The sequence below is a fragment of the Dermacentor variabilis genome, chromosome 9, assembly GCF_050947875.1.
Source record: "Dermacentor variabilis isolate Ectoservices chromosome 9, ASM5094787v1, whole genome shotgun sequence".
In the NCBI taxonomy this organism is placed as follows: Eukaryota; Metazoa; Arthropoda; class Arachnida; order Ixodida; family Ixodidae; genus Dermacentor; species Dermacentor variabilis.
The window spans coordinates 117,161,812-117,184,989 of NC_134576.1; the positions used below are offsets into that span (position 1 = coordinate 117,161,812).

General features: G+C 44.6%; 1 protein-coding gene across 1 annotated transcript; it reads right to left on the reverse strand.

Annotated features, from left to right (window-relative positions):
- Positions 1 to 292: 292 nt before the first annotated feature.
- On the reverse strand, positions 293 to 13,607 carry LOC142558158 (uncharacterized). Its single transcript, XM_075670319.1, has 6 exons — positions 13,522 to 13,607; positions 11,690 to 11,797; positions 10,410 to 10,585; positions 8,271 to 8,329; positions 1,922 to 2,011; positions 293 to 476 (listed from the first exon to the last, which is right to left on the reverse strand). The coding sequence occupies exons 2-6, from the start codon at positions 11,795 to 11,797 to the stop codon at positions 298 to 300; spliced, it is 612 nt and encodes a 203-aa protein (XP_075526434.1). The 5' UTR covers positions 13,522 to 13,607; the 3' UTR covers positions 293 to 297.
- Positions 13,608 to 23,178: the final 9,571 nt, after the last annotated feature.

A 23,178-nucleotide genomic window follows, 5' to 3' on the forward strand; every position in this document is an offset into this window, starting at 1 on the left:
CCCGTGCTTCGCCAGCCAGCCGCTCAGCGTTCCGCCCCTGCGGCAGTCGCGGGTTGCCCGTGCATCAGATTCTGTGTGTAGGAACCGTCGTTGACCGGAATCGGTGGCGGGAAGTGCTGGGTAGCGTGTGCGAACACACGTCGGCATCTCATGCCACACCAAGCGCACTTCGCTCTAGGGACGTGCCAGTGAGACGCTCCGACTACTTCGCCATTTCGACGAAAGCGAAGCTTTTGTTCTCGTTCACGCAGAACACTCGACTAGTTTGAAGGGCGCACGCGAATGCTGTGGCATTTATTAGCCCCTGATGTAGTGAAGTGAGGTCCATGACATTGGTACAGTCAAGTTCATCACTTGATCGCAGTTTCGACCTTTGTTGAGGTAGTTCACGGTTCCGCCGGAGTATTGCTGGAGTTTTCCGATGCACTCTCTGTAAGCGCTGTCGGTCAACCTATCACCTACGAAGACGTGGTAGTCTGTGGGCACGGAAAAAAAAAGAAAGAGACGTTTTTTCAGGCCATGAAAGTGTCGCACTGTTTTTGCCACTGTTTTCGCACTGTTTTTGGCTTTGGCTAAGCAGTTGCGTCAAACAGAAGGAAAGGGCAGAAGAAAAAACGAACGAAACGAGAAAGACGAAGATAATTTTTTTTATATCGGGGACACACGGAATAAGAACGGGAGACTTCACATGACAAGATCATAATTAGGCGATCGCACTTGAAGGCAAGTCACATCATTCTTAGAGTGCGTCTTCATCGACCAAGGCAACCAAAAGACAATAAATCTAAAGAAAGTACAGCGCAAATAAATTGTTCTTTTTACTGTACTCTAATATTGCTTAAGATGAGGTTAATACAATTTTGGTTAGAAAAGGTGGACTGGAAAGGATGCCCCAAGTCCTTCACCATTTTCGCACGTGGCGTTGGCGAACACTCACAACGCTACGTATACGTGATGTACACAAATACACATAGAGTAAATGAATTTGTGGAACGTAGTACGCTTTACACGGAAGTTCCTAGTTCGAATCCCACGGCTCCTCTGCACCGGCGGCACTTTCGTTTATTGGCCTTTTCCCAATTTTTTGTTCCAGAATTCAATAAAAAATGCCAACCTTTCTTTTGCTTCATGGTCTCCTGGCATCTTATGTTTTCAAAAAGAGGACACGAAACTAAAATCCCGGCGACTCTCTTTTACTTGGTTGACGACGTACAAGCGTCAGCAGCAACAATAATTTACTAACAAATACCATTGTACTTTGTGACCTGTCAGCTTCTGGCGTTTCTGGCACGTTTTATTACACGACGTGGTCGGACAAAGGCCCACGTGATGTCGCTACCAACGCTGCTGCCATTTGGTGTGCCGCTGTTCCCTGAACGGCAATATGTTATGAACAATGCTGTGACTAAAATTTAACTTTTTTTTCGCCAACCCCTACGCCCGTCGGTGGGCGACCATTGTTACTATTTACCTCTCACGGCAACATCAGGCCATATTTTTCGTAGCAGTCCAGCGAAAATCCCACTATTTCAAACGGACAGCCGGGATTTCATGCCCGGTCTGGAATGTGAGTGCAGGTCGTTTGGTCGTTGTTCCGCCATCGTACTCGTGACGTCATTGGAGCTATCATCGTCATCGCGCCAGCTATCAGTGGCCTGTGTGGCGTTTTAGGAATTTCGTGTGTGTTTTGGGAATTTCTACCTTTGCGGCCTAGAAAACCGGAGACTCATATCTGGTTAACCTCCCTGCCTTTCCTCTTCATTCTCTCTCTCTCTCTCTACCTTTGCGGCCAAGTCATTTTGGCGAAGACCGGGTTCCCGGTTTAGGCTTCTAAGAGGTTGGATATCTCGCCACGGTCAAACGTACCTCCGCAAGGTATTTTTACGCGCGATGCTTTACAGGAAGTAATGAAGGTACTCACAAGATGTGCCTTGACTGGGTTGCTCGATAACGAAGCATTCCATATAGTAAATAAAACGCATCTTTACCGGCAAAGGCGCGCCACTTTCACCTAACGTAAAAGAAGAAAGAAAGATATGTAGCTCAACGTGTTTATTCACACACATTGAAAAGGCACTGGAATATTTCATTCTCGCAATAAGAAAACGCTCGCGATCTGTAGACAATGCTTCTGGGAACACGCGGGCGAAATATTATTTTGCTGCACGGATAAGGTAAATAGCAGTCTCGCGAATAAAACAGTGCTCGTTCTCATGCGAGTCTTGGAAGGCCACTTGTAACATGCTGACCCCATGACGTCAGGAACAAGCGCGCAACAGCCGATAAGCGCTAACCACTGTGCAATTTTCTCATGATCACGTGTTACACCTTAGCGACGACTGGCGCAGCCACGCGCACACCTCGAATCTACTCGTAATTAAGGCCAGAATACATGGAGCGAACTTTCACGACGAAGTTCGGGCGGCAGAAAATCTGCCGCGGCGCGACGCCGTATGTTCGTCGGGCTGCGCTACATGGAGCGAAGACAGGCCGGCCGCCGCCGGCGAGTCGCTGCGTTGTTATCAGTGTGGCTAGACGAGGCAAATGCGCTGTCGTGAAACACATGACAAAAAAAAAAAAAACTTTAGCGACAATTATTATCGCTTTTGAATTACGGAACACTCTAAAAACGCGTAAAATTTTGTTTAGAAATGATTTCTAGTCTTTTTTATGTGTTTGAGACATTCATGTGCCGATGTAGTTTAAAGAAAGCGGCGATGCTATGCGTTGTGGCAACACTGGGCGGGTAAACAACTTTCGGCTCCTCCAACTCCGCGGCTCTGTTCTGTGGCTCAACGCGCGCGCGGCCGAAGCAAGCAGACCCGAAAGTAGCGCACGTGAGCTTGTCTAACCATGGCTGTTATTAACTTATTAAATTCCAGCCGCGCCACTTTGGATGCCATGAATACGAAAAGTGGGAGACCGGCGTGAACGATAGAGCGGGATCGGGATACACGGACAAGCGGGGAAGCCTAGCCGGAAGTCGGGGCGGATAGTGAGACCTGATTGGCTCGCTTTGGGGCGCCGCTCGTTTGCCGCTTCCGGTATCGTCGCCGCCCGACGAACTTTTCTGCGCCGGCTGGATCGGCGGCGAACGACGTTTTCTCCGCCGCCGCGCGTCGCTTGTACGCCGCCGGGCGTCGAACGCCGACTATTCGTCGCATATTCGCTCCATGTATTCTGGCCTTAAACAGGGAAGCGACGGTCGTTGACGCTACCCACAAGCCCAGTCCACCGCTACATTGTCACGGCGCTTCTGTAACACGTGAACCTTGAAGCGCAACCAGTGAGCGCACCTATGGAAGGTTCAGAAGAAGGAAAAACCGACGGAAGTAATCTCACGACGAGTGCCGATGCGCATGCGATTAGCATTTGAAGCACTGTAACGCTACGTCGTGTCTACGCCGCCGACACGCGCAATGCATGAGGCTCGTACGGCTGCCGAGCCCTAAAGACCCACGTGACGTTGGAAGGCCGGATTTATTTCAACTTTATTTAGAACATACTGCAGGTTCAGTGAAGGGCCCTGGCAGGAGGAGCACCATGACTACAAGATCAAAAAAGTACAAGGAAAGATATGAACAATAACATCAATTCACATAACGGCCTGTTCTGAGGCATCAATGTCAACGAGCGAAGATAATGGCAACTGATTCCGTTCGGTTATAGTACGCGGCAAAAAAGAAAATTTGAAGCTTTTTGTTCTGGCACAGTAAGGTGTTAGCGTTCCAGTGTGCCTGTTTCGTGTTGACCTGGACGCTATCGGTTTAAGATGCAAATCAGGTGCCATTTGCAATTTGCTATTTTTTAGTAGAAATAGGAATTCTAACGTTTGTGTTCTGCGCCGAGCTTCTAAGGACTTTATGTTTGGTGAAGCATTAGAGTAGATAGGGAGTCAGTGGAACAATATTTGGGCAATATAAACCGAACAGCTTTGCGTTGAACTCTTTTGGGTGCATTAATATTAATTTTTGTGTGAGGATCCCATACAATGCACGCATACTCAAGTTTTGGTCTAATTAGTGTGTTATATGCCAACTGTTTAACGTTAGAAGGAGCTTGTATAATGAAGAAAGGAAGATAATGATATCCCGGGCTCTGAGATCATCATCCAGAGCGGAGAGCGTGAGATCGAACACCCCCATCTTGATCTCCCTGCGTACTGTTCCGAGCTACCGCCTGTTTGTTGGACTCGTCCAATGAACCTCATTGCACTTGTTTTAACTTGTGTCGAAGAAAACAGAGATTATGAAAAGAAGAAGAGCATACGGTTTCAATATGTTTGTTTCAGCTAAGATTATTCGTTATTGTTACTCCAAGGTATTTATATTCTTTGACCTCTGAAAGACGAAGAGTGGGAATATTATATGAAATGGAATGACTGTTTCTTTTGTTAGTGATCCGCATAGATACTTCCGCATTGTTCCGCATTGATACTTTGTTCTTGCGACTTTCTCCAGTAAATTATTGTTACTATAATTGGCATTGTTATTATTATCATTATTAGATATCTTCCATCAAAAGGATTCTTTGAATCATTTCTTCTTTCTTTCGTTTCATTCAAGGCAAATTTGGTAGAAAATTGCCTAGGGAGGCATGGTATAAGGCCGAAGAAATGCCTTACTCGTCATTGACACCCTGGCAGCACATTATTAGGCCGTAAAGGGTTTAAATATGAAAACAAGGATGGGAATCCATTACACATACATGACGTCGGTGGGCAAATTAGAGAAGCGGCAGTACAAGAGAAAACTGTAAATAATAATATCACACACTAAATAAAGTACAATGTTTGGAATCTCAGATGTCGTGAGAACTTTCGCATTTATCAGCTAGCTGTTTTTTTAATTATTTTTCAAATTTGATTTAGATGAAGTTCCACACTCCAGTAAATGTAATAATATTGGCTACTGATTTAGCCTGTCTTGTACGCGTAAAGTTAATTGTTGGTTTATGTAGTTGGCGCGTTTTCGAGGTTTCCATAGTAAGCTGAGGCGTAGTTCGTACTGGGTTTGTTTCACATAATAGATATAGCAGCACAGTGACGTATTTATGCCATAATGACGTAGTATCAAATCAAATAAAATGAAATCAAATGAAATCAAATCAAACATGTTTATTTTGCAGGCAGAATACAAAATTTCCCTGCGGGAGGCAAAGACTAAAGGCGAGAAAGCCTGACGAGGTCTTGACCCCCTGGTCAACCAGACAGTCTGCAGCAGTTGTCACGATACACTTCATTAAGTACAATGCCTCTGCTTCTCTACATCGGATCACATACGTATTTGTTTCTACATGTGTATTCAACACGCTCTGCAATACATCATACATTTAAGAAAGATACAATGAAATGGAATCTGACATTTTTGTTTAAATTTTCGCGATTACCAGCAAAAAAAAAAAAGAAATTCTTCTCAATATATACAAACACATTTTGACAAAATTTATGGATCGACTATGAGGTTGGTAGTCAGAAGGAATGATTGATAATTGCGTTTGAGCTTCTTGGATTGTAATGTAAGGTCAATATTCGATTCATGGTGGTTTAGTAATTGCACTGCTTTATATTCAATGGCCTGTTTGCCATAGTTCCTGCGTATTTTTTTAGTTTTTCGGCTAGAGCTTCTGAACCCATATTTCGTGGATACAGTGCTCGGGAAGGAATCCTGTAATTTGTGCTTATGTATGTGTTGCATCAACTTTAGATTATATACTTTTTTTTGCGGATAGTATTTCATGCTTGAGAAAAAGTTGTTCAGTGGCTAGGTCCTTGACATGACCTTTATATTTTTCCAGGCTACGAAGCACGCGCTTCTGCGAGATTTTTAACCTATCATAATTTGTTTTAGTTGTTGTTCCCCACACCAGCATTCCGTATAGTAGTTTCGAGTAAAATAATGTATAGTAGAGTGATTTTATTAAAGACGAAGGGAGAAGGGAAGCGATTCTACTGAGACATCCTGCAGAGCGAGTCAGATCAGTTAAGAGATGTTTCACTTGTGGCGTCCATGACAGGTGTTCATGGAACGAGACTCCTAGGAATTTCTGTATATTAACTTGTTCGATGCGTTGGTCGTTATAATAAATTATTATATTATCGCAGATGTGCTTGTTAATAGTAAGCTGAGGCGTAGTTAGTACTGGGTTTGTTTCACATAATAGGTATTGCAGCACAGTGACGTATTTATGCCATAATGACGTAGTATCTGCAAAGATAGTTTGTACTTTTAAAACTAGCGCAATATATTGCAGCTTTTAAGATATGGCCGCTTGCTTTTGCAGAGTAAAGTGTTTGAAATTGGAACGCGTTGCGCTCTTTTGTTAAATCAGCAGAAAATTTGGGTTTGTGTCAGTCGTTGGTTAGCCATATCAAGGACTAGTATGCTGGGCGAGAATACACGATAGCAGGGTAAACGTGCAGGTAAACCTTCGATAGAACGCAATGTCTTAGTCTACTGAAAATACTGATTGCTCTAGAAATACATATCTTTATCGTATCAGTATGAGGGGACCAAGAGCTGTGTCAGTGAAAATGAACTAATCAGAATTTTATTGTTGTCGACTGCTGAATCAAGATCCTCTCGTAGTACATCGATATGAATGGAAGTTTTGTTGCTCCTTTAGGTTTGAGCAGTGGGTACTTTGATTTAGCGATGTTTAACTTAACGTTGTCGCATTTACCCATACATTTAAGATATTCATTCGCGCGATTGTTGCATTATAGCGTTTCAATACGTCTGAAGCTGCTAAAATATTTTTGTGTCGTCAGCATAAAATATTATTTTTTCTGCTCTTCAATACTTCGAATAGCGTTTATGGAGAGCAAGAATAGGAGAGGTCCAAGAATGGATGCCATTGGGGACATCATAATAAATTATACTTGAGAATGATTGTTATTTATTGTAGCGTATTTCTGTCTTGATGTTAATGATTGTTTATAAGTTGTCCCGTGGTACCGAGCAAACCACAATAAGAATGCTTCCGTAAAATTAGGTCACGTGTGCTGTCAAATGCCTTCGTGATATCTTGAAATATGCCTAGTGCACAATTTTGTTTTAATGTTGCCTAGACTCTGTTTCTTGACACTAATGGTGTCTCTGTAGACAAGTTCTTGCAGAATGCATAATGCTCCTTTGCGACCACTCGGTGCTCGGTTACAAAGCACTGTAATCTTGTCATTTATAATCTGTTCATCTATGTCTTCAAATACAGAAAATACGGACAATGGCTCATAGTGCACTTTTGAAGGAATTGTAGTTTATGCAGCTATTTCGTATCATAAATGATTAGGCTTAACCAGCCTTTGATGATGTTATTTGATGCCACATAGCACCATATGTTTCCTTTGCCTAAGCCTATAGTCGTATACAACTTTAGAAAAAAGGGGAGGCCCCGCCCAGATGACCGAAGCGCGACAGCCGACTGCCTCCGCGACTAAAATAGTCCCGCTGGAAAAATCGTGCTCCTAAAACGCGCAATTATCGGTATAAATAAAGACTTTTGTATTTTGATGTTTGGTTTAGTAGAGCTCTCATGTGCTACAGCACATGCCGAATAGCAACAGAAAAAATAACCCCGTGTCTTCTACAACGCCGCCCGTCGTCTGCACTTTAGCTTCTGTGCAAGTGACAAAAGTAGAAAGAGCAGCTCTGCATGACTTTTGTGCTTGTTCGCATGTACATGGCGTATCTACAACTCGTTTTCCAAGATTAAAATGAATCAGTTGCTATTGAAAAAGTATTTATATAAAACAATGCATTTATCGCTGAAGTACACAGCTGACGCGAGTTGGCCCAGTTCGAAGCTCGGGCGGCCATCTTCTTCGTCTGCGGGGCCACCGGCCATCCGGCTCATGACGTCAGTCCAGAGTGCGCGCCCATTGGTGGATGCTGGTGCGCATCCGCGTCGGAGGAGTAAACGCCCCCTCTTTGCTAAAGTTGTATCCGACTATAGACAGCCTTTCGTTCCCTAAGCCTCATCACGCAAAAGATATGACGGCAAATAACGGCACATGGCCTCATCACCCGTATTTAGTTGTTTCCGGCACATTGACATTTACATATCGATGGGGCGACATTAGCTAAGCGTTACGCTCAAGCTTCAAATAAATTAATTTTAAATGACGGATCACCTGAGTTGCTAAACATCAAAAGCACTCCTGTAAGCAATCCCACCGCGGCATGCGGACCTTTTCAAACGGCGGGAAGCCACAAAACCATAAAGCGAAAAGAATAAGCAAATCGATGGAGAAACCATGTTTCAATACTTACTGCTGTTGAAGTAGACATTGAACTCGCTCATGAAAAGAGTTATTGTGGCAGAGTCATCTCTGAAACCAATGTATTTGGGGAGGCAAGCTGATTATTGACAAAAAAAATGGTTGATGTTCATCTAGCTAGCTGATACAGAATAAGGAATCGCCATTGAGTAATTGCCCAGGTTTTTTTACATATATAGATTGTTATTCTACGAGTATCTACATGTTATCCTTGTTATCTTGACCAAGGGTAAAAAAATTGCATTTTCCATTGTTCTTTTACGTGAATATGTTGTCTGAGGTAGTTATCGAGATTCTTCTTTTTGTTGCTGTAGTTAGGGCACCGAAATAACTAAAACCGTGAACTTATTGATTGTCTCTGCTAATGGCATATCCCATCGTCTTATTGAACGTTAACTTTTCATGAAATTGATAAAGGTTTCTTAAAAACAAACTTTAGGTTATTGAGTGGAACCGTAATTCAATCACAAATGAGGATTTTCTGACCACCCGAAAAAGGTTAGGTAACCCGACTGAGCTATCATTGCTGCAGCCTTTCCCTATAGGGTTATTGCACCGTAACCCTATAGGGTTACGTTAAAACAATAACTAAATTATTTAAAGCAATTATAATTTCTTTAATTCAATTAGTAAGTACAAGTAATTTCCCCTATGTTGTCCTTGGTGTCATTGCTTGTTGGCTTCTTGTGATATGATTAATAAAAATCCGACTCCTCTGTTAACCCCTTCTCTTCTCGTTTATTACATAACGAGGGTCTCGAATCCGGCAACATTGATGCCTTCAGCTAGCATGTGTGGGTTTATTGACCAGTTGCCTTTACCCAAAAAGGTCACGTACTCGTGACGCCTGCGGCAGAAAGGATGTTCCACATGCGCCGCCAAGGTTTGTGATGGCACTGGCTATGACACCCAGGGTTAGTTCTATTAGTAAAAACATAAATACCCAGGAAAGTGGATGGGAAAACAGAGCCGGCGGTAGCGCAATTGGTTAGAGCACCGCACGCGTACTGCGAAGACGTGGGATCGATCCCCAGCTGCGGCAAGTTGTTTTTTTTCATCTACTTTCATTGCACTTATTTTATAACTTCTTTAATTCAATTAGTAGGTACAAGTAATTTCAAAAGTAAATGTTCTAAAGCTTTTGTAAACACCCCTATTCGCAGATAGTGACTATTCGATACGAAGAGCGAATCAAATAGAACACTATTCCTTGTTTGTTCGAAAGTTTCAAATGTTCGCGCACCTCTTGTGAGCATTTATTTATTTATTTATTTATTTATTTATTTATTTATTTAGTTATTTGTTTGTCTAAAAAACCATCCGCGCTGTTGCATTACAGAAGGGAGGTGCATTGTGGCAAACTTTAGCCAAAAAAATAAAGTGAGGCCAATTTTGCAACAAACAAGGAAATAAGCAATCAACCGAATTAAGCAATATGTTTCATATAATGCGAGGCAGCTATAGCAAAAGAAACGTTATCAACCATTTGGCGACACACTCATATATGAATACCTTAAATATAGAGCACGTGACAAATAATCGCGAATAAACACAGATCGCGCTATGTTAGCGGATAAATGGAATTAAGCAGGTCATTGGCAAGAAACAGTAATGGTCACCTTGAAACAGGGAGAAAGATTATAGTCGCACAGACGAAATTAAACCGATTCTGAACAATGTCACAATCAGATATAATAACACAAAAAATAAAACAGAGAAATAATTATAGGCTGGTTATCAGGTTTTGAAGTGTGGTACCAAAATAATTGTGCACACCTCTTTGCCAAATGTATGCTTGCCACTCCGCGCTTTGAGTGCGCATATTTTTTGGGCTGTATGTCGCGGTTTTAATGGCGCTCCTGATACTCCAGACCTCTCAATGGCCAGTGCATAGTAATTGTCAGTACACAGTCATGTCAGGAACTTAGTTACACCCTCAGTCGCTTTCGAGGGCGTAAAATATTTCACAGTGTACGAGTGTTCATTTTATACTCCAGCGCGTTGGAACCTTTTGCATATACCAGAGGAGATCCTTCAAACAGCCTGTAGCCAGCATGACCGTGGCAGGCATCGTGGTCCGCATACATTTGACGAAGGCTGCACACTTTTTAAAAGCCCGTTTTTATCTTACCGTGTGGTATTGTCCGCCGTCGTGTACTTGACCTTGTAGGTGGCGGTAGTGCGACGTTGAGCTAAACCGACGGTAGTATCTTTTGGACCTTCAACTCTCACAAACGTCAGGCAGAACTTCTGTGGCTCCGATTCTGATGTAGCTTCCAGGCGAAAAGACTTGAAGTTGTGCATCGCCTAAATAGATCGAGCGGTGAAACAGGGAAAGTTCGGGACGGCAAACAACAACAACAACGAAAGAGGCCAAGGGGAGAGAGGATAGAATGACCGAGGTACGTTAAGGTCAGACAAAAAGACGGTGCCAATGAAAATATTTTACCCTGCATGCGAAGCACAGTCTGTACGTTACAGGGTGGCCAGGTGCGCTGCCCTTACAGAAGCCGAAATCGGCCTAACTATGGCTTCCCACAGAAGAGTACTGCACTGCGCGCCTGCTACACGCAGCTATTTCGTTGTAAAAGTGGAGAGTAACATTTATTCGGGCTGTATTAATTATTGATTATAATACATCACCCTGTCACTCGAACAATGAGAATACGCTTGGTAAGCCAGAAAAGTCACGAGAGCGAAACACGGGGGACGACGCTGCTTTGAAGTTCAAGCACCAGTATGCAGTGACGTCACGCATTTTGTCAGCGTTTAGTGGTCGCTCCTATTTGAACTTTCATCAGAGAGCATGAATGAGATTGCATTCTAAAGGAGCCACAGAGAGCTTGGAAAGTTTCAATATCCTTTAGCGAAACCACAATCAACCCAAGCGCAGACGGTAATTTTGAAACCAGAACGTCGAAACTACGTGCCGGCACTGCTTTCCGGCGCGAAATTTGATGAAAGAAACTTTTATCTGCATTTTGTCTTATAATAATCCACAGATTACCGCGAAGTTGGCGAAAATTGAGTTATTAAAACATGCTTTATCAATGTAAACTGATTTATTGAGTCTTTTATGTGTCGTATTAGAATATGCCATGGCACTATTCATTCATTCATTCATTCAACCTTGAGGGACCGAAGGCATTACATAAGGGGGGGGCAGCGTGCATCAAATTCGAATAGCTTCATAAGAGAGTAACATAATAAAGTGCACATCGATTGTAGTAGGTACAAAAAGAGAGAGAATTACAAAAAAGAAGAAAACGGAACATATACACAGTACCAACGAGGCGATAAATTAATATTAAAAAGACAAGTGGGCTATTTATGTGGTTATGCTGGCATTATCTAATCTATTCGAGTGGTTAGCTCAATCTTCACGGTCGCTGTTGAGGCAGACATACTCACGTCCCTGTAACGGCAGCCATTTTTGCATTCCTCTCCTTTTCCGATGCACTTATGAAGAACCGCCGCCGCAACAAGGATTTTTAGCAGGAGTGTTCCACTTTTTCTCATCTGCATCGTGGAATTCAAACAACGAATTTTCGGCAATCGCTCTGTTCATGTACAAAAGTGCCTACCCCAGAAGTAAAAATAGGGCATGAAATAAACGTGGCTATTGAGGCCTGGATGGTGGCACCAAATGTTTAAAATGGTCGAAACATCTTTTGTAAAAAAAAAATCAATCATGGTTGTAGCAGCATTAAGTGAAGAAAGAAAGTAGTTAGAAGAAAAGCACCAGAAATGGTAGTGCACGAGAATACACACGTACGTCGGAATGTCAGAGGAAAGCGGTCTGAGGGGACCGACACAAAAGGGGAGGGAGGGAGGGATGGATGGATGAATGAATGGATAGATGGATGGATGACTGGCTGGATGGATGGATGGATGGATGGATGGATATGCGTCTCTTTTGAAACGCGGCAGTGCCTTGCGCCAACAAGCGCTATATTTCTTATTTTGCTGGATGTCTTACATATACAATTCTTTTTTTTTCAAACGGACAATGAATGCCCTTAATTGGACAATTGAAGGGTTGCTATCTGGGCGAGTCGGTACATGTACATTATTACTTACAGTGCGAATAATTCAAACACATTTGGTTGAGGGACTAAATGTTGTGCGGGTGTACGCATGCATGAGTTTTTTTTTTCTTTTATAATTGTTCGTAAGCAATAAACTTTTAGCCGTGAGTCAGCGCTCGTGTTCCGCCTGTCTTGTTTGTCCGTGTTTGATTTGTTCGCGCTGTATTTGCAATGTACCAATAATAAAACATTCAAACAGTCGAAGTGTCGCCCAAAAAAAGGATTCTGATATTGTTTGGAAGGCCCCAATAAAGAGAAACATACAATATGTCGATAATTTCTCGGCTCATTTGCCAATGTACCTGAGGGAATTATTACAGAGTTACCGAGTCGCAGGCTTGATGCTTCGTAAGCTGTGAAATATTGTTATTTTCGAATAATGTGTTAGCAAATGCTTGGACAAAAATTCCACAGACCTCCTTATATTATATGCAGCAGATGACGAGTATTTCTATTTCTTTGTATATTAATATGGGCTTACAATATGGACACTTGCACACACAAAAAAAAAGTGTTCAATACAGAGTCTTGTTGATAGTGGTCTGAGTGCTGTAAAAATCACACTGAGTGACAACTTTAAATAACATTATACCTTTGGCTTGGATGTCAAATCAAGGGTGTGCGAAATCAACTAAACGCTGTAAAGCTTCAAGGTCATAATTAACAAGTTTTTTTTCATTTATAAATAATTTAGAAGGCCGACTTCCCTAATTATCTATTCGACATCTGAGGGGGCTCACATTTTCCCTACGTCCAGTTTCGTTGCATTTATTTGAAAAAAAAAAACACAAGAAACACGTCTGCTGTCACGAGGAGCTCTAGAAGCACATTTATATTACAGCAGCATACGAGCCATCACATGCTGAAACGAAAGAACGAGGAATGAAATAGAGCAACTCGCCCTGTTGGTGTAGCAGTTATGGCACTGCAGGAGGGCGCGTGATCGAATCCCCTGACGCGGCGTTAGCATTTTGATGAGGGTAAAGTGCAATAGACGCCCGGTCCACCTCGCATTGGGTTCAACTTCAAGAACCCCGGCGGTCCAAATTAATCCGAAGCCCCTTACAACGCCATTCCTCATAGTCAAATTTGTCATTTTGGCATGTAAAACCCGAGAACTTATTATTATTTTTTAAATGGTGAGAGTATACTTACATTCGAGTGCGACAGGATAGCGGACTTCAATGACGACGCAAAGAAAGTCGTGCTTTAGAAAGCTGTCAGACGTTGGTATTCTGGCGGCTCAAGTGTGTGGGGACCAGTGTTTGAGCGACGCTTTTTAAATGCAGAGGAGGCCCCGCATACGCAGACGACGGAGACGACGCAGAAGGATTGATTGCGTTTTCGTTTAGACAGAACAGGACGGATGCAGGTTTACTAATTTAATTTTACGACACACATCTCTTCCTACAGTACCAACGCATCAGTGAATTTGCTGTACGTATGGGAATGAAGAACATTTAGCTATTTTTATTATTTTTCAAGTTTGACCTACTAAAAAGATTGTTCCTTTGTTTCGTTCTTTCTTAATTTTTTATTCTTTTCTGAGTGCCGCTTCGTTGCCAACCCAAAGTCTACAGTTCAGCTTTGCAGCGTTCGTGAGCGCTCGAATTGACGGTACAAAAGCAGCTGTGGACTGTATAGTTCTTCTAATTTTTCGTTGTCGCTGCATGATCTGCATGCAGACGACTTATTTCCGGCTCACATGCACCACCATCTGTAATTTGATCCCCAGCACACTTTAGCGCTGTGACGCAAGCACAACGAGCTCGTGGAACGTTCCACATGCACGGCTCAACAAATTTATGACGACGATACGCCAACTCAGAGAACGTCAACTGCGAATAAATCAACTGCGAAAACCGGCGCTTGTCGTCAGGCGAGGATGACACGTCGCACTGGAAATGCCTAGATGGAACGTCAGGCTTAGATGGAACGTCTTCGTTTGTTAAGAATGAGAGCTCTTATCCAAGATCGCTCAGAAACACAAGCCCCACTATGCACAGGGTGCACGTCAAAGAAGCCCAGGGGGACAAAGTTACGTCGGAGTCCCGCACGTCGCTCTTAGTTCGATCATAGTTTTGGGACATAAAACTCTAGAATTTATTTAACTTAATGATCTTCAGGGAGGTATCACGTTATGGGAGATACACGTTCAATATGGGTTACACTTACACAGGAGAGGTCTGTTAACATTTAAGTCCAGAGATGGCAACTCACTTTAGGTATAAAGGATACAAGATTAGTCTTTATTAATTGGTTGTTTGTGAGACCTGTGCGACTGAAATTTGCAGGTAGCGCAGAACATATACCAATTTCGTATCGGAGTTTTCCTTGCTTTTATATTTTATTATTCTACACACCCGCATTTCGAGATCTAGGCCTCGTGACAGCAAATAATAGAGCCTGACGAATTGTTATTGCTCTAAACAGCTCTAAACAGATATTCCACGCAGTAACTCTAGGATAAAACAGAAAGTAGGGATTTTAGTAGCAGTTCTTTCAAGCAGCACTTATTTTCTTTTATTTCCATTCTTCGGAATCGTTTAATCCCCTTTCCCCTCCCTTGGCAGATTAGCATGCCAGCGGTCGTACGACTGTTGCAAAAAAAAAAAAAAAAAAAAAAAAATCCGCCTTCTAATAGAGAGCATCTTTCTTCTTCCCTAAGAGAAAATAGACTTCCTGTATAGAACGTTATATTGAGGGCGCCGTCATTTTGCGATGACAGCGCCATCTATCCTCCGGTGCCATGATGGTATGTGGGATCGCGCTGGAGCTACCCGGCGAACGTGCTACTTGACGACGAGTGGCAAGCTTTTCGCGCTTTCCCGAGATGTCTCCACAAGTTGTTTGGACTGGAAAACTTCCTAGCATGTCGTCACTAAGCTTTTAGCTTCGATATAGTCGCAATATTGAACGGCGATGGGCCTAGAGGCGCTCCCGCCGCTCTCCCCACGATCGAAATAGGAGGCGAGTGAAGTCTGAACATTGTCGATACGTATCGTATACATGTAACGTGTCATTATTTTAGGTCTAGCCTCGAACTCTGTTAAGGTTCAAGGCTAGACACAGGCGACCAAAATCAGAGGTGTCTTCATGTGTCGACGGTGTGCCGCACCAGCGTACATTACAATCGAAGTAACTGCGAATCTCCGGGGAAGCACGTTTTGCTTAGCTTTCGTGGCCCTAAAATTTTCGCCGTACGATTTGCGAAATATTATTTATCTGGCAACCGGGCTTCAAGCTTTACAGTATAAAGAAACGTAAAATAACTCGATCGACAAGGCTGTTAATACGGGTGAAGTGAGTTGGTGATAGTGGCTGCGAATATGCCACGATCAACCGGGGCGCATGTGACGCGTTGAAAGATTACGCTCGCTCTTAGGTCTCGAATGGTGCTTGTGCGTGCAAAGGCAGCTCGCCCACTCGACATAGCTGAAAAACGAACTGCTATTCGCAACGGCAACTTTATTTTCTTCAGTAATACAGCGCGCGATGAGCGGCGTTGACGGCTTGCCGGCGAGATTCGGAAGCACGGGAGAGCCCGTGTGAACTAGGGCCGGCTGGCACACGGTAGGCGTGGCTATGCTTACAGATCGGAAAAGTACGCAAATTCATTTCTTAGTCGGCGCGTGCTGCTTTCATAAGACGTCCTCGGTCAATTTCCGCTAGAACGTTGGTTGGCATAAGCATGATAATCTTAGGACACGTTGGACCAGTTTCGAGTTCGTCGCCGAGCGCTCACTGGGAACAAAACCTTCCGAACATACACACGATGGCATCAACTACTTTCTGCTTTTTCTGGCAATACAGAGCGGAAGTTTATCCGCTATCGCGGAGACGGTGTCCACGAAGTCGCCACGACTGAAGATGCACTTATCGCATGCTTCCGAAAGTTATTTTTTTACAACCGAATGCGGCAGAGGGTGGCCCATCGGCCTTGAGTCATCTGATATCGCAGAAATCCTAGACGAAACACGTTAGAATTGCACTCATCTGCAATGAAACCGCTACCTTTCCAAGCTACCGCTGGGAGAAAACGGAATCCGCGCATACCAGTGCGAGGAGAAGAGGGGCGCGGTGCGTTGGTTCGAGGCTACGCTCCTCCTCGCTGATAAAATGGTCTATATGGGTACGCCATACGCTAACAGAAACGAGCGCGGGGTGCCTCGCTGTAGCAAGGCTGTAAGCCCTGTGTCACCCTTTCCACGCTCTCATGCAGATGGCGCCACACTCCTGAACGGCGTGAACGACGACGGAAATTCTAGGCGAAGAATAAGAAAGGTGTTTCCACCGCATACGCTGTTGATGTGCTACAGAACAAGATTTACAGCCGCGATGCTGCTGGTTCGCCGGGGTGCAAGACTTTTGGAAAACTAGAAGCGTACCTGAGTGTATATATGCCTCTACTCGGTTTGAAGATGTAATCTGTCAATAGATGCTAGCGTAAATTGTGAAAGGTATCCAATGTAAATTTTATCACTGTGTTATTACGTAGCATTTCTTTTTGGCTTGTTCCAGGCCCTCGGCGGTAGGCGGGAAGGTTCTTGTCTCTCCTCCTTTTGGGCTTCTTTCTTACGAGGAAGCTTTACCTTGGGGCTCCTATCTAACTACGTGGGAACTGAGAAAGATATTTTCTTGCGAACACCACTGCACCAAATTTGGTTAGGTTTGTTGCACTTAATAGAAAAAGTAAGATGCAGTGACTGCTGGTAGTGAATTTTTTATTTAGGCAGTCGATGTTTTCATAGATATTTCATAGATTCTTAGCACCCTCTGCTGCGTCACAGGTTTGACTGCCGCCTTGGTGAGTTGCTTCGCAGCTGCTGGGGACTGAGGGCCGGGGTTTGATTGTTGTATTCATATAGGAGTTTGGGGCCAAGTACTGCACCAGGGTGGCCAATCCTGCTCTGGTGTGGGAGTGCGTTACTGGTTCTGGTCACCGGGATCAGGCCGCGATCAGGCCGCACTCCAGGCCTGTTTATGCTATTTTATCAACATGCGGATATAGCTTTTTTTTTGATCCAGTGGAAAATCGCACGGCACCGGGATTCAAACCACGCTCCTGTTGCACGCGAGGCGGATGTGCTACCTCTACGCCATCGCTGCAGGGATTTTTTTTTCATTTGTAATTTCGCCCCCTGCAAATTGTGGCCGCCGCCGCTGTCATGCGAATCCTGCGACTTAGTGTCAAGCCGCAGTACATCACTGCCCCTGTGCTATCGCGGCAGGTTTGAACTATTGTTTGCGTCACTCTAAGTGTGATGCACGCATGCGAATATACAGTCGACTCACCGTTATTGCGACCTCGGTTAATTCAAATACTTGCCTAATTCGAACGCACTGGAAATTCCCAGGGAGGAACCATACCTTGCTGCGGCAGGAAAGCTCGTTCAGTTCAGACTCGAACGCATGCCACCTCGGCTAATTCAACCACAACCGGCATCCTATCACGCACGCAGCGGTTCCCAAAGGTTAAACAAACAAGAAATGTCACTGACGGAAGATTTGCTTTATTATGCGACGGAGGTGATGGCAGCAACGTGTCCTGCATGATGATGACTACTGGTGGTGTGCCCCGGGTAACGTATCTTGCGAGGATTTTGTCAGCGCCAATGACAGTGTTAAGGTATGTGGGTCACTGACCGAAGATGGTGCGTGTTATTTGTGATAATCTATTGAAGTAGGCTGTCGACAACGAAATACTACTTCAAGCCCTAAAAGAAAGATTTGAATCAGCTAATTCAACCGCTGTTCTTATTGTTCGGTCTTTCGGGTAATTCAACCGAATCTTGCGGTTCCGCAAGAGTCGAATTAACGGTAGTCGACTATGCATTTACATGCGAAAACATGCGCGTGTACATTTGTACAGGGTCCACAGGTACGCTCGGTCCAACTATAACAACGTCATAAGAGGAGAAGAACGAAAAAAAAAACATAAAGATGAACGAAATGCGCGGCCATTGTCGCGTCATCTGAAAACGTAGGAGGAGGACCCTGTAGCCTGGCCATCATTTTTCACGCGTATCGTTCGCCGACGCATTTCCTGCGACCGCAATGCGCCGAGGAAAAGAAACCTATATCGTGGTGTGGGAAGACGCTTAACGAGCTTCGCCACTCTCAGTAGTGTGCACAGCAATGAGCTGCTCGGCCCAGCGCTATACCTTAGTGTTCTATATACACAGGGCTTCCTCGTACCTTCGTCGTGCAACCTTCCCAACGGCATAACCGTTCTGTGCGTGGAAGATCGACGATGCCAGGAGCGCCCGTTACTTGCGGGAGATTGATGAAGTCCGGCGATTATGGCGACCGAGCTGGCCGGCAGCAAAAACGGGAGCCGTAGTTGCGCACCTTCTCCGCCAGCGCCCTCTATTAGGCGAGCTCTTCATCTTCTTTACTTCGTGTTTTATAATTTCTTGGTTTTGTATGTGTGCTTGCCAAGGAGGCGCCTTGCTTGAATTTTGCTTCCTTTTCTTCTTCCTTTTTTTTTTGAAAGCGGAGCCATTCTTCGTTCGCTTCCGCGGACAGGCTTTGCAACCTTATACTTTCCTTTTACTTTCCACAGTCTTTGTATTCTCTTACGTTGATGCCTCTTGCGAGCATTGTTTCGTGGGTTACGATTTCTGTCGTGAGCCTCTTCAATGCAGATTAGTCTTCGCCTATGTTACGACCCCGCATCTTGTGTCATCCGCTTTTACCGTATCACGTTTCGTCTGTTTCTTCGACCGATGTTCGTTTCTCCTTCAGTCGCCATTGGATCAGAAGTGCGGCTTTATTTTCAACCAACACTTGTACCATTGCACCTATGATGTCGAATATCGCTAGTGAAGCGAATGAGCATCGGTTTCTTAGTATAGCAGCAATCTTGTAGTGTGTGCCTCCCTGTACTAAACGCAACTACGACTGCGTATCGGTCCCGCATCATCTGTCGTCCGCTTTAAACGAACCGTTTTACGTCTGTTCGCTTCTTCGGACGCTATCCACTCCATTCTTCCTCGCCATGTCTCGGCTTCTCTCGGATCAGGCCGGCCAGTCTTGTTTCGAAAGGCGCACTTCTTTCGTCGTCTTTGTTTGTTTGAGTCTTGCGTATGCTTCCGCTTTTGTATGAAGTCGTGAGCGCTTGCCCCGAGGGCTGCACACCTTCCAGAAGCCCCCATAAGCGTACGACATCACCGCCTTGGCGCGGTGTCCGCAAAAGGTGCTGGAAGCCGAAGCAAGATGGATTCTCTTGGGCGGACGTGCTTATCGGCGGAGTCTCACGGCTGAGAACAAAAAAATGGCGGCCACTGTACGACCTGCTATCTCAGCCGAGTAAGGAGCCGAGCGAAGCCTGAGCCGCCTTGGCTGCGATTTAGGTCAGAGAATGAAATTAAGAACAAAACGAGAATGGTTCGGGCGGGCTGTAAACGATATCACGCCAGTGCGCTTGTTTTTTGTTTGTTTTCAGGTGTTGGTATGCCTTCTTGTTTAATGTTCTATTCATTACTCTCAGTGTGACACACTAACGCTCCGACCATGCCGCGGGTTGTGTATCTATATCTCCCTCTCAGACGAAAAGAAGGAGATGTTCAGAAAAAACGACCAATATATCACACGTTTCATGCCGCGCAGCAAGCTTTCGGAAAAAAATAAAACAAAGCAAAGACGAAAGAAAAGAAAGAAAGAAAAAGAGAACGCGCTTTACTCCCCATTGCATGTATACCTAAGATATTGCAAGATCCCGGTACGGTTTGTCCCCGTTTGGTCAAGCGGCCAGTGGGGGGGAGGGGGGGCGAGGCGAGGAAACAGAACACATTCTGTGTGAAGTTTAAAGACATGCAATAAAGCTCCTCGAGGATCGTCCCTTCAACGTGGAAAAGTTTCTTGGGTCATGCAGTCATGCGCGCCAGTACAGAGATCTGCTCTAAAGCCTTAATATGAGATACTAAAAATACATAGTCATCTGGCAACACAGGCCATGTCCGCCATCTTGCTGGAGCCATGTCGCGAGGTGGACGTACGTTGCAAGGCTCGACCGTCATCTTCGTGCGTCTATTCGGAACTCTAAACAAATGCAACAACAGCCATCATAGGTCCGGTGATTTATTGCCAGCGAACGTCACTGTGCTGCCAAATATTAACAATGCCACGCCAGTAGATACTCGAATATCCGTCCGGACGGCATTCACAAAAAGGCGCACTCGTATTCTTTTGAAACTGAAAACCTACACGAAGCCTTTTTTTTTTTTTTTTTCGGCGACGTGCGCTTCGAACCTGAGCTAAGTGCCCTGAAGAATTGGCCATTCGTTTTTAGCTTCCGCGTTCCAGCCTCTAAATCAACCTTTATATATATATATATATATATATATATATATATATATATATATATATATATATATATATATATATATATATATATACAAACTTTTTTTAAGGGTGGCAGGTCCACAGGGGAAAACAAGATTACTGGTTTAGGATCTTAAGCCACACGCTCTTTTCTACAGAGCGAAGGAATGTCGATTGGCAGGGATGCTTGGGTGAAACTGACACCTTCTTTGAATGGCCATGCTGTAGATGTGATTTGCTGGAATCGACATGAAAACTCCGTTGCTCTGTTGAAAATGCTCTAAATCCAACGCGTATGTTGTGACCCGTCTTTAGTCGACTTATAGGAGTTACACGACGATAGACGACTGAGTTCTGCTACAGCATGCCTTGAATTGTGAGGGAATTTCAGCCCCCGGCTTGGGGAAGCGTGGTGGCGTGTACGGTGGGGGGGGGGGGGGGGGGGAGGAGGAGGGAGAGGTAAGGGCAAACGCTAGGCCCCGCATCACTGAAAAAAAAAAGCACACAAACAATCGACAGTCGCTCTACCAGAGCCGCACACTTACTGCTCGTGCGCCTCCTGTAAGATTCAAATATTTCGCGCCACTGCTGCACAGCTATCCGAAACTATTAATGGAACAGGATGAACCGATTAAGCCGATAAAATGAAAGGCGGACGTCGATGGAGAACAATCGTTTTGCGAGATAAACTTCAGTCGAGTAATCGACTAATTGTTCAACGATGTTACCAACCCTACACGAGAAGTGTTCTCTATCGCCCGAACTGTTTTTCATATCGCCTCGTGTTTTACATCCTCTATTTTCAGACAGCACAGGTGCGCTGCAACTATTACTGCGCCGGTTTCCCCTCGACAAGTGCCTTCGGCGTGTGATACGTGCCATTAAAGAATTACAGAAACTAGCATTTACCATCGTGTTCCAGTTGGTAGTTTTCTATATCGGCGCAGCAGGCAACGAGGACGCTGACAGTGTGGCGCACAAAAGGCTTCAATGCAGTTCTAGGAAGAAGGCTTCCTAGCAGGCAAAAAAGACAGAACGACACGAAGAAGGCAATCCTAAGCCACTTTCATTCCTTGTGGCCTCCGCCGCATCAACCTTTTGTGATTAAAAGACTTAAAAGAACTGACTTCGCTCTCCTCAATCGCATCCACACAGGTCCAGCGCAAACTTCAGCCTGGCAGTGCAAGACAGGACTTGGCCCATCATCGTCGTGTGCGCATTGTCAAGCTCTTGGTGACATTGAACGTTACCTACTAAAGTGTCCTGAATTTGAAGAACAGCGTAAGTCATTACTAGATGGACTCGAGCGCATGTCGCCGCCAGGCTCAAATGCTAAGTGACATTTTGTTGTCGCGAGAAAATTGGATATTCAGAAGGGAGGTACTTCGGCTCCTCCTAAAGTTCCTCCGTGATACAGGGTTACCCGCCGTGGTTGCTCAGTGGCTATGGTGTTGGGCTGCTGAGCACGAGGTCGCGGGATCGAATCCCGGCCACGGCGGCCGCATTTCGATGGGGGCGAAATGCGAAAACACCCGTGTGCTTAGATTTAGGTGCACGTTAAAGAACCCCAGGTGGTCAAAATTTCCGGAGTCCTCCACTACGGCGTGCCTCATAATCAGAAAGTGGTTTTGGGACGTAAAACCAAAATATTATTAATATTATTATTATTATGATACAGGGTTGGGAAGGGAGTTGCGAGCCGTGTGAGTCGCAGTGGTTCGGAAACCGCTCAACGTGTGGGGCGCCGAATGAACTTGTTTTTGGAAACTGGTGTTGTTATTTGTACTGCGAAGTGTTTCAGATCGTATCGAGGTTGATAGGTGGCGTTCAGGCGGGGCAAATTTCCAGCAACCTTTTGCAAGGCCAGGTGCGTCTGCGGCAAGCAATACCCATCCTCATCCTCTTACACCCTCTATTCATGGAACAATTTATTGTTAAATGTTTGTCATCACTCAAATTTCGGACAGAGGTACAATTTCGCATGACGTTTAGTTTGTTGCGACGTTTGCAGGCATTTATTGTCAGTTTTCGCCGCGATTAATTCGACGTGGGTGTTGTCTACGGTGGTGTCACTTAAAAAAAATTGAATTCCGCCGCAGCAGAACCGTGGCGCCACCTACCACGGCTACTGCGAAAACACCGTCTTCACCGTAGCAAAGACTATGGCCACGACACATGGTGGGCCATCGCCGCAACGCACACCGATCTCGAATTTATCGTGGACGAAAGTACTAAGCAATATCATGTATCTTGCTATTAAACATCGTTAAATACGGTATATCCCTGAAATATCTGAGCGAGATAAGCCAACGGTATGGCAGGAACAGTCACGTATACTTGGCGTAGTTTTAATGTAACACTAACTTCATGGAAACGAGTCTGCCGTTTTTTTAAACAGCTGTTCACAGATGTGCAGGATGGCTACAAACAATAAAAAAACAGGTGAGGTAGAAGACGGAAGAAGAACCATTTCGACAACATTTGCAA